Genomic DNA, 12885 nt, shown 5'->3' with positions numbered 1-12885 from the left:
CCAGGCTTGTGTAACAGGAACTGCTTCAGATGGCAAACTCAGCTCAGTAAGGCTAACAAAGAAGAGTCAAACATAATCACAAATCCCACCAAAATTTGAACCTGATGACTTAGAAGAGAGACTGCTTGCAATGTCAAATCAAACACAAGGAAAAATGATATCCACAAACTCATACAAACAGGTCAGATGCCTAGAAGCAGGTCCATTCATCAGAAGTTAGGATTTTTGGACGAACATTCACATGCCTTTGTCTGTTGCAACTAACTTGGATTTACCAGGTGCATGAAGACAATTCCATATTGAAAATATAAATCAAGGCAGAGACCTCCCCTTCCTTTGAACCCAGCACAGAAGAGATGTTTTGGTTGGAAGAAGAAATGTTAAAAAGAAAATAAAAATCATGTAGCAAAACCATAAAAAATTGCTGTAATTTATGGCTCAAATAAAATTTATAAACTTATCAGTAGAACAAGAACTCTCCACATTATTATTATTAACAAATGCTACATTTGATTCATACATCTCAAGGTTTTTAGTCTTTATTTTTCTACCTTATCTAACATTTAACAAACATTTAACAAACAAACATTAATTCTAACAAACATTTTTTTTCCAAATCCTATGTGCAAGACCCACTTCATAAAATAAAGCATACCATATTTCCTGCTGATTTTGCAGCATTTAATAGCATGATATCAAGTTCTGTACAATTATTTTTCTAACAATGTGCAGCTACTTTGCTAACAAAAACATGAGAATGTAGTATCAGTTTCATCCCCATTTCACACACACTTCTAACATGCCATGTCAACTAAGAAGTTGGTCACAGCTGCTGTGTCGGACACTACCTTGTTTCTTGATGCACAAGGTAAGTTTTCTGGCAAATACTGACAACTACAAAGAGAGATTCCAGTACATTTTTAAGAGCACAGAACAATGAAGTAGTACAAGAACTGATTATGGGGCAAAGTTCTCTACAGATTGAAGATCAGAGCATTTGATACTGTAACTCAGAAAGACTACACAGTTGTATACATCAAATACACGCATGAGCCAGGGCACAGGTGATCTCTTTGGACTCTTTTGTGGGCACAATTGTAGGAGTCTACAATTGCACACTAAGCAGCAGAGACTTTGAGATACACTCGCCCTCAAAAGCAAGTAAGAAACAAGTGAAAAAGAAAGAAACCATTGGTGGTTTCATACTACAAATATTGTTCCTTCCTCCCAGCATCTGCCTCAAGTTCTAGTGCAGACAACACGGAAGACTTCAAGAAATTCCTTTCCCAGAAATTGCCAATTTATCAGGGAAAATATAAATAGACTATTAATCTGATGGACATATTCAGGAGGGTAAGTCAACTAACAGTAACAACAACACCAAACTGCCTGGAAAAGGAAGGGGAAAGGGAAAACTCCTCCTACACTAATCCAAGAATAATAGCAGGGCCATAGAAACCATGCAAAAAAAAAAAAAAATCAATACAGTGCAGCCACTGAGCTGGGAGCTGAAGACCAGGTCTAAACAAAGGTGAGCCATTAAATCATTTACTGGAACTACTTTTGGTAAAATCTCATAATTTAATTACAAATCCTGTCCTAGTTCAATTTTTCTTCAAAAAACTAATCAGAGTAATTGAGTTATCTCTTTCAAGGTCTTGAAATGTATACCATCCCTCCCAGGTAACTACATTTGTAATAGAGTTTAGAACTCCACTAAAAGTAATTCTTCTGCTAAAGCTCAAAATGAAATAAAGATGTTTCAATACAATGTACATTATAGAACTGGAAACTTTCATTACTAATCAAGACTAACCTATAGTTTGCTCATCAGGAAAATATCAGATGCCTCTACACCTGTATTATGGTATCCCATGTCTGTAAAGACATGGGATATATCCCAAGATATATCCTTATCTCAGCCAGGAATGCAAACACCAAGGTTTTGAGTTACTGTGCAACAACTCCTGTTCCTCATCCCTCACTCTTTAATAAACAGTGTTGTCAATAAAGTTTGGCTTCTACAAACCAAAGACCCTATCGTTACTCAGAATTATCTGGAAGCAATACTAAAGCCATGACAAAGTAAATTGTGTTTCATCGTTTTTTCCCCCTCCTCTGGCTGTGAGAACACACAGATCAATACTCTTCAGTATGAGAATTCTGCAGTGAAATTTTCATTTGTTACAAACAGCAACAAAAGGGCCCCAAGCATGCCCTGTCACTTCCAGTTTAGAAGGAGACACACTAATAAACTCTTCCCCCTGGGTCATCTTTGACAATGGGCAATACTATGCCAGCTCTTATTAAAGGCAATTCATATCAGTGGCCCAAAAATTTCCTCTAAAATTATCATCTTTTGTATCCATGTAGCAGAATGTCAGCTTTAAAGTGCCACTGAGATATAGGACCTGTCATTATGGTTAATTTTCAGCACAGTTTTAACACCAGGGTAGCTGATCCCTAAGGGTATGGGTATGCTTTTTTGGCTAACAAGATTTATTTAGCAGTTATCCAGACAAACAAGAAAATATATTACTGTTTATTGCTTTTCAAATACATCAGCAAGCAATAAATCCAACTACAAAACATATATCTTTGTTCTCTACCATGATGTCAGATAGATGAAAATGGTTTTGGAAGGTTTATCTTTTAGGGCGTTTTTTATATTTTTTATTTATTGTTATATATATATATATATATATATTTAAAAGATTCTTGGGCTTTCAATAAAAAGCTCACAAAAACTAGAATTAACCTTAAAATAAAAAAACCTCTATAGCTGCCATATATATATATAGCTAAATATCAAATTTATGATTTGAGCCACACATATGGCGTTATCTATAAATTACCTAAATTTTTCAGTAGGACGAAATGATGCATATTGAAAGATGGTATTTTGAGATTTTATATTCTTGTTGGGTTTTTTTTTTTTTGAGACAAATAGTATTCTCAACACTATTTTTATAGTGGTTTTATACTAGAAAAAAAAAATAGAAAACTTAATGTATTGGATAAATACACTGCTTCGCCCAGCCTTTCTAACAACAATAGTCTGTTTTCGTGCCTCAGTAGAACTTATTTCAATTTATTAGGATGAAGACCATCTTGCAGTTTCCTCGACAAAAGATGCATGTAACAGAATAAAAAGAAGCTCTTAACATGTTGCCTAAATCTTTGTATAGTCAGCAAGGCCCATTTTTATTGATGTTTTATAGCAGCCATAAAACCTGGTTGACCTCAATCAACCAGCCTCCCAGGGAAAATACCTCTGCCAGCAAATACCAGACAAAAAATAGGTCAGGGCATTTCCTACACAGCTTTAATTTCTACAAACTGAGGACAAACTTGCTTGCCCTGTCCCCATTCCAGATGTAATGTCTGACTACAAGGAGCAAATATCCGGCTGCTCCACCAACGAACCAAGCAAGAGCCTGCTGTGTGTTGGACCCCTGAACCCACCTGGCCAAAACAGCCCCTCCACCAGGCAGCAGCCCTACAAACAGATTTTGTACACCTCTTCTCTTTTCCCAGTTAAAAAACTGTAAACCTCATCACAACTAAGAATGAAACAGCAAAGTTTGGAGGTAACATAGTTAGGTAAGAAGCAGTTCAATAGCTTATTCCAGGCCATAGAGCACAAAATTTTGGAGGTGAAAACTGAACTTCTATGTTCAACCACATCCTTCACCAGTCAAGATTACATGTTTCCAGAGCAAAAGATGGAAAAAAGAAAAAAACTCCAACTTGATCACACCAAAAACAAGCTATGGTTGCATACCAGCTGGCTTTTGAATTCATTTCAAACAAAAAAGTACTTCAAGGGGAAAAGCAAGTTTTCTTTTCTTACCATTTACTTCCATATTGGAAATCATCACAGAACATCTCTACAATGTTCCCAGTAGTCCTTGGGTAGGTGAAAGTTTACAACTCTTTTAATGTACTTGTCTCCCAGGTAACAGACCAATGTATTATTTGCTCTACTACCAGTACGCTCAAGACAACAGATTTTAAAAGGGAATGATAACTGTGTATAGGTGGAAGCTGATTTGCACCTAAGTTGAACAAATAGCTTTCCCAGAAAAGCACGGAGGCACAATCCACACACTGTGGGATCAGGGTTTCACACAGGTGCATTCCATGGAAAGCAATTTTAAGAAGCTTTGCAAGCCCATCTTTCAACTTATGCAAGTTTCACAGGGCTATCTTTGCGTGATCATTTCAGATCAAGGCATATGTAGGCTAAATAAAAAGTGTAAGCAGAATGCACTGATATTAAAAGCATTTAACTGGATAAAATGAAAGTAAATAAAATTTTACCTCGAACAATAAGTTGAGCAAAGTTTGAGACTCCAGAACCTCTCTCTGACTGAGTTACACAGCGGTATAAATCCTGGTCGGTTTTTGTCACCTCTTGCAACTTAAAGGTAGCTGCAAATCTTCTGTGATTGATATTTTTAGTCTGAGCAACTGGAATATCTTCCCCATTTCTTCTCTGAAAAGAAGAGTAACCAAGGCAGAGTTAACTCAAAAGATATAAAAGGCATTTATCATTATCATCATACAAAGAAGACACAAAAAAAAAAGCCCTCAGCCCAAGTGCACTCAGACCATGCTACCATGCATTTCCATGGAAGAAGAGCTCAGTACTGAGGTGCCATTAAGAAATAACAGTACTCAATATCATTTCAAAATCAAGTTAGCAGTGAAAAGTACCCATCAGGATTTTGCACTGGCACAAAAACATGACCATGACATACTCAACTGCAGCTGCTTTATAGCTGGAATCATCCTAGGACAGCCCACCAGTAGCAGTTGTACTTCTAAGAAAATTCATTCAACTTTAAGCAGATTTACAACACATACACTGGGTGTATTGTAAGTTATATTTAAATAAACCTAGCAATGGGGGATTTCAAAAGTCTGCAACAGTTCTTTTTTCACCAACCAACCAATATGTCCTTTTTAATGCTACCTTTTATCTGTCCAAGTTCAATACCTTCTAAAATTTTAGCTTTGTTATACTAAGCACCACCTATCCATCTAAAGCTAGCTGAAATAAAAAGTGGAGGGCAGGAAGGCACTAAAAGAGGAATAACACAGATCCCCACCCTCTTCCCCACCTCAACCCTGCCCCCCTCCCCACTACCCACCAAAAGTTCGGACTGTGAGTAATTTTATTTGTTTTTAATTTGTTTTTTTGTTTAATATAAACCTTGGATCTAGTGCCTTAAAATAGCCAAAATAAGCAAACCTCATGGTACTTTCTTCCTCTCAGGCTTGTCCTGTGCCCTGATGCCTTGCCACATCACAGCCACCCAGCAGAAGGAAGTCAAACTCCCCCCTAAACACAAACTTGTCATATGATTGTCAAAAATACCAAACAGCCAATAATAAACCAAAGGTGTATCTTTAAACCTTATATGATAGCACACTTGACAAGCAAACCATGTAATGCAGTCATTCTTGTTCCACTATGAAGGGAAAATACATATTAGGGAGTTCTCTAAAATGGATGACTCCATTTCAGTAAGTCCAGCTCTTCAAATTGGAATGCCAAACACTTAGTCTGCAGCATAGAAGCACATCCAAGCTACACTGTATAAAATAATTTACACTCTGAAGATCAGAACTTGCTTATTTAAGCTCAGCTGCATGTTTCAAATTGAGAAACAAAGTGAATTTGGCTTCTACTTAAAATGAAATATTAATTCACTTCCAGAGAAAATAATTAAAATAAAATTTGACAAGTTTTACAGTTCTAGAACAACACCTCAGATTTTCTTTATTTATATCAGTGACTTCCTGCCATATTATCTTACGAGGCTTGGAGCAGCTGCTCCAATTTCTCTGTACTAGAATTTGTTTATTGGGAAACAACTGCACAACTACATTTTCAAAGTCCTTTTTTATGTATAGATTATCCATTAGAATATTTCTCCATCATTAAAATGATGAAAAGTTCAAACAGAAGAGAGTTCTCACCTAAAAATGAATGTTAAAGAAAAAGCCCTGCATTCATTTCAGTGAATATTCCTTACACTGGTTACCCATTAGCCAGTCAGAGTTCAGATGCACTGTCACGATCTCTTAATTAAATTCTTCTTTTTAATGTCAGAACATTACTACTGATTTTAAAGAAGAGGAAAGAAAGGCAGCAGTGCTCTCTGCTTATTAAGGGTTCCTGGTACATACTGTTTCAATTTATGTCCTGCTCACACTGAACAGATCTTGAAAATGCTGCTCAATTAAGTTTTAAAAATTCAATTTAAAATTAATGTGGAGTTATACTAATGGGTAATGGCTGTACCCTGTGTGATCCTTGGTTCCTTCAGTCTCTTGCTGTCTGATTTGATAACCCTGAATTGCTCATTTAAGAGAGGTCACCACCAGGCAGTTCTCCTCTTTTGTGAAAATAACTCTGGGCTTCACAAAGAACTAGTCTCTCTAAACACTTGATTAAAAGAAATATTAGCCTGTGAAAAAACCTCCTTAATTCTGGCATTCCAGGCATTTAAAATTACAATCTTAAATAAATCCCTCTGACTTCAAGGTTATTTTTAATTTGATAGGAACATAGTTTCATTAAACTTTTTTCAGGCAATGAAATTAGATCATCTATATTTTAAATAAAGTCAACAGAAAAGCCTACGCAGCTTAAAAACAATCTTGGGTAAATTAACAATTAGTCTTAAATATCTCTCTTTTGCCTTATGAAAGAAATCAAGCATTTAGTAAATATGAAATGCAATTTTAGTAGATCTTTTAGAGCCTGAGTGGAACCAAAAGAATCTAAATTGCAAAGTCTTATTTAATTGGTAGAATTTAGGTGCATATCTTATACAAATTAAAAACTTATCAGCCTTTCTCCCTTAACTTTTCAGGTTGAAAAGTGGTGAGCTTTGCTTCTTTTGGTTAAATAGCAATGAGACACCAGTCTGTAGCGATGCTCCCTCTAAATTTTCCAAAACCCTTTTTTTCACGCCAGTGATTTTTATAAGCCTGGACAGTTCAACCTTACACATCCCCATCCTTTTCCTACTGTAAACACCTTAAAATAAGCCTGCTCTGCTGCTAATAATTACAGTCAACTCTGGTTGCCTTCTCGGGCTCTCGGCTGGATGCCGGATGCCTCCAGAGATCAGAAGATGTCAACGCTTTGGCTGCAGTGACACCCGCCTTACTCTGGCAGCAGTGCCCTATCAGCTGCCCTGCACTCGCCCCCTCCTCACCTTCCCTCCTGTGCTCATGCAAAAAAAAACCAACCTGGAATATGAAAACTCTTCCTGACAACTCTCTCCCTCCCCATATATTATCATCACCAAATGGACCAGCTCGTGATCGGATTCACTGCATGGCCACTGGCAGCAGAGGAGAGGGCAAGTTCTGTGTAGTAAGTGGGGCACGAGTCCACAGTTTGTCTGAGCAACCTAGTTCCCAAGGCTGCAATCAGAGCTTCACCAGCAGCACAAGGGCTGGAAAGAAAACCCCATCAGCCCAGGGCATTAAACCTCTGCTGCCTTGAGCAAAGGGGCATTTGCAAACAACGTGTTCCAAAACATTCCTCGGTTTATTCATTATGTAAAGAGAGAAATGTCTCTTTTTGAAGAGGGGAAAAAAAGACTGTGGATAGTTTGAATGCCAATAATGCACAGTCTCTGCCAGATTATGTTTTCAAAAAATAAAAAAAGAAAAAAGAGAAGTAAACGACACAAATAACTATGGTGTTCAAATTTTATGTGCACCTGTCTGTCACTTTTCCACAGACATACATATTCTTTTAGAGCATTTAAGATACAATTTTCAAATGGAGAAAAATCTAAAACCATTTCTATATTATTATTGTTATTGGTATTATTATATTTTCTTCTTTTACACAAATGTCTCAATATATTCTTGGCATTTGGAGATGTATTAACATACTAGGAACATAATAAAAAATGACATATATTTATTGGGGGAAATTATAAATAAAATTTTAATTTTACCCACCCAAAGTATTTAAATACTGAACGAAGTGGGATTATTTTTTTCCAAATTTATTTATAAGTACAAAATTTGGACTAAGAAATATTTTTTTCAAGCAGATCATGAATTAGAAATATAGCTTAAGTAATATGCCTAAATAGCCCTATCTTCTTAGACTAAAAAAAGGTGAGTTAACATTTCTTTTCTTTGATTGATTATTAAGAGGAGGCATTAATTTTTTTTTTTTTTAAGTAAGAAATTAGTAGGACTGGCTTTAACTTTCTGGTCTCCTATATGCATAGCAAACCAGAATAAGATTTTACTTTCCAATGAACTGTGTATTCATTTAGTAGCAAGAAAAGCCACACAACTTTTCCCACACAAACATACACTGAAGATCATGAAAAAATGTGAGAAGCCTAGTTTTATCCTGCATGCTGTACTGCAGTACAGAAAAATCCATGATTACTTAAAATGTCTTTGTATCATGCACTGCTGTTACTCAAACTTGTCCCCTGTGAAGTAGCTCAAATTTCTATCACACTGCACTGACCCTCCTACTGAAGAAATCAAGGGCTCTGATGAAATAATCTAATTGAGAGCCATCTGGCCCTTTAGAGGTAGCACTTCTAATTTATTTTATTATAATAAGAGCCACCCGAGGCAAACGAGCAAAATTCATAATACTGTGTCCCTGGCCATGCCACCACACAAACAAAAGCCACACTCACTTTCTCTGACCATTTTAAAGCCTCTTAGTTTGAGCCTAATTGAACACATGTTGAACATTCAAAAAAAAAATTTTTTTTTTTTTTTAAGAGAGCTTTTCAGAAAGCTTTGGTTCTGGAAGGTAGTGTTCTTGATTAAAAAAAAATAACAACAAGCAACCAAAAATGAATAATTCACAAAAGTATGGATTCCTGACACAGTGATTTAAGATCTATGTCACCTTGAGCAGTGCACAATGAACTACAGTATTTATCCTGCAGCACAAAATAATAATAAAAAAAAAAATCTGCTTAGTTAGACCACAGTGAAGGAAAAAAATTTCAGAAGAACTCACCACTGAGGGCTGACACACCACAAGATATCTCCTCAAAAATTTCTCAGCACACCATTTTACCCTTTTCTAAAAGCATCCAAGCCTACCAGCTGCTCTTATTCTTCTGTAATTCATTCAGTCTTGCAGCTATTTGAGAAAACTAGGGCCTGGGGTATTAGGCTACCTACCACACACCACACCAGTGAGAAGACAACCTGGGTGCAGGTGATAATAGACAAGAGTCCCAGGACAGAATGGCCAAGGAATTTACAACTATATCTTTTTGCATGCATCACCTTTATTTCAGGAGTCTCACTTACATGGGTGCTTCAGCCACTGGCTGACTGAGGAGTGACCACCAACTACACAGAAGGACCAAACTTCCACTGCAGCTGTTCTGCCTGTAAAGTACAAAAGGGCAGGAGGGAAGGAGCCACCACTGAGGCCACAATCAGCAGCACAGCTCCCAGGACCAGATGCTCCAGCCACCACAGGACCCCAGGGAAGGCCTACAGGGAGGGCAGCTCCAAAGGCTGCTGTGTAAACTAAATGACTAGTAGCTATGCAGACCTGGGGACTTAGCTAACTGGGGCAGAATCAAATTAAGACCAGGAGGATTACAGCATTTCATGGTGTTGTAACCTAGGATGACCGGGCATCCAGGGGAAACTGCCATATTTATCCATGAGGCTGATAAATTGAGGCAGGAGAGAGAGAGAATGGTTCATTCAGGGTTAAATGACATAGATAGCATCAAAGGTGAATAGAGGGGGAAGAAAACAGAGGGGAAGAAAAAACCTCGGTGAGACAAGTTATGAATACTTCAAATTTTCATGGGTTGAATATTCTGTATAACCATGTCTGAGTCAGGAGTGTGCAATACAGAATAAACTACAAGTTAAATAATTTACAAGGAGCTTAATAGATCACTTCAAGGCAGCTTTTTATACAACTTTGGAAAAAAGGTTTGGGAAACCAGAATGCCTATCACACACCATAAACAAGATGAGGTGAAAGTGAAAGTAGAATAGACAAGTCACTGCAAAAGAGTCCTCTGTCTTCCTTTCAAAAATATATTTTCTGCAAGTAAAATCAACCAAGATGAAACAAATGAGGAAAGTGAGGTTTCTGTGCAAGCCTCAAACACAGGGAAAAAAATTATATCCTGCTTAGCCACTGTCAGTAATCAAGATAAAGGCAAGATGATGTAGACTTGAGCAGGATTTTACTGGCTGAGGAAAGAAGGTTTGGCACAAACAGTCCAGTTTGCTGTGCAGATTAATACTTGCTTTAGGCAGATGATGCTGATAATCCAAAAAAGTCTTCTTTCTCCCCAGAGGCTCACCCACTGCCACCCAGGGAGAAGAGCAAAAGCAGAGCCATAGGCCTTCTCTCTTCCTGCAGCCTCCACACAGCACCATACCTCCCACTCCTCCTTAGGGCAAGCAGGCCTGACTGACTTATTTCAGTTCAAAACCAAAAAGCATCAAACTTGACAGTTGACCAAAACCAAAAAGGGGATCAAAACTCTCCATCACAGTTCCATGGCTGAAACCCTGCGGATGCTGGCAAGGCATCTTCTCTGAAGTCTCTCTAGGCAGCACTGAATAAAAAAGCAAAATAACAAAGCTTTTCTAACATTCAGAGTATACTCAGGTCTCTTTAGCTTTCAGGGATCATAAAATTTGTGCAAACCAACAAAAAACATTATTCCAGTGTAATGAACATGGTGAATAGGCAAGTGCACTGTACAGCAAATGTTTTATCATCAAACTAAAGAAAGGGTATCTTAACCAGTTAATTAACTGTATCAAAATGCAATGGTATCTCAAAAGGCACTGTTACATTAGAAAACTCATAGAAAGCAACATGCAAACAATGTAAAACAAAGTTAAATTGGACATGACTCTCCTATGAGAAATGCATTTTTTCTGAGACCCAAAGCAAGCCTCCCAGCATTCTCTGCTAGGTTAGCTAAATGGTTCGCCCCAAAGACTCACAGCCCACACCTCAGCCCTCCTGCTCAATATTAATCCATGTCTTCACCTGGGAACAGCAGGAGGAAAGGACTTCTGTTGCATAACTTTTCTCCTTTGAGGGGAAATAGCCCTTCCAGAAAGCAAAACAAAATAATCAATGTTTTGTCCCTCAACCCTTTGCGCCAGAGGCACGAATTCTTATACAGCCTTTCTAATTTAAATTCCTGGAATATTATTTTGGTCTTGCACAATGCATCATCACAGGATACCATCTGCATGTGCCTGGTCCAAAGACTTGTTAAAGAGCGCATATATGCAGTACCTAGCAAGAAAAATGAATGCTAAATATCACATCCTATTCTGTGGCAATCAGCACCAAAGCCCAAGATGATGGTGAACAGGGCATTGGGGGATTGGGGCAGTTTCCTCTACAAAAGGAGTGGGATGCAGCCAGTTGTTTGAGCCTGAACAGACGCTCGCTCATCTTCCAGTAACAGTTGGTACCACTGGGAGGTCAGCCCGACCCCATTGTTTTTACAGCAATTTGCATTTTATTTTCCATAATGCTGTTTAATTTCACTTTTTCAATTATTACTCTCAGGCAATTGCTTTAATTATCTGTTATTCCACGAGGAAAGACACTTTCCTCTGGCAGAGACACAGGCTGCATCAGACCGTATTAACGCTGACGAGTCTCTCCACGGGCAAGCGCGGGGCTGCGGCGCCAGCCTTGGCAGCCCGCGCGGAGGGCGGTTAGCCAGCACCCACAGCTACTGCTGACAGATTGGCCCGCTCGCCACCGCTCAGATGGCAAATCTGCCCAGGATTACAAGGCGCATACTAAACCTTTAAATGCATGCAGCCTGTATGCCTTTGAATTTCAGACTCACCAAGGCAAATGGTATCACCGCAGAGCGTGGCAAAGCACATCTGACTGCAAAGCCAGAACAAGCCGCTTTCCCTAATCCAATGCTATGTTAATGCAAAGCTCAGCAATGATGGATGGACTCATTAGTGCCGCAGTTATCGCCATCTGAACCAGGTGCCAAGACATATGGTTAAACAGATGTTCCAGCAAAAAGCTCTATACGCTGCGCTGTACGAGCGTCCAGCGAAGCCGGACATCGATAAGACACTGCAAATCGTGTTGGGCTTCTGGGAGCCACAATGGTTCCCAGCTCAGGAAGCTGTTAAACACAGCCCGATTATGCAAAAAACCCTATTGCTCTGATATCCCAATCAGAGTGACAAAACAAATGCTGGACAATACATACACCGCTTTCTGGAGTCTTGGTGTACCCAAATGTTATTTAATCTACCCAGTCAATTCTATTTCTCTACTATCTTTGCAAAGAAATGAAGCTTTCTTCATACAGAAATCGTCACATGAAATAAGCAGAGCCCCCATCCCACTCTTGCATCTCCAAGTTTAGAATGCTCTGTATGCACTATTCTAAAAATTTAATACATAACACATATCCATTCTGAGCATAGGATTACCATGCAGAAGCTACTTGTTTGCAAGCTTATTTACTGACATAACTCCAGTGGAATGCATGACATTTCACAGGGAAATAAATAGAATAAAACAGGGACCCTTCTTACAGTAATTTAGCAAATCAATGTGCACAAAGTAGCAAGGTGCATCAAATGTTAATAAAAGAAAAATTCCTTATTCTTTAAGAATATTTTCAAAGAAAGAAAATTTATTGGCTTTAGAAAGAAAGAAAATCAGCAGTAAGTGGGCAAAACCCAGTTAATTATTATATCTATCTATACACACCATATTAATTTCTTTAAGACCACACACACACTTATGGTCACCACCTACAGGAAAGCATTTTTCAGCAAGAAATTCCGCTAATTCCTAAAGCTTAGAAATCAGAGCATACC

The 12885-nt window shown here is 38.2% G+C and overlaps 1 protein-coding gene across 1 annotated transcript in view; it reads right to left on the bottom strand.

Annotated features, from left to right (window-relative positions):
* PTPRK (protein tyrosine phosphatase receptor type K) overlaps positions 1-12885 on the bottom strand; it is a 352054-nt gene that overhangs the window by 161832 nt on the left and 177337 nt on the right. Inside the window, exon 6 of the mRNA XM_050972314.1 lies at positions 4324-4498. Coding sequence (XP_050828271.1) covers positions 4324-4498 — 175 coding nt within the window. The remainder of the gene's footprint in view (positions 1-4323; positions 4499-12885) is intronic.

This window comes from Serinus canaria, chromosome 3 (assembly GCF_022539315.1).
Source record: "Serinus canaria isolate serCan28SL12 chromosome 3, serCan2020, whole genome shotgun sequence".
Taxonomy (NCBI): Eukaryota; Metazoa; Chordata; class Aves; order Passeriformes; family Fringillidae; genus Serinus; species Serinus canaria.
This window is presented reverse-complemented; position numbering and strand designations above follow the sequence as displayed.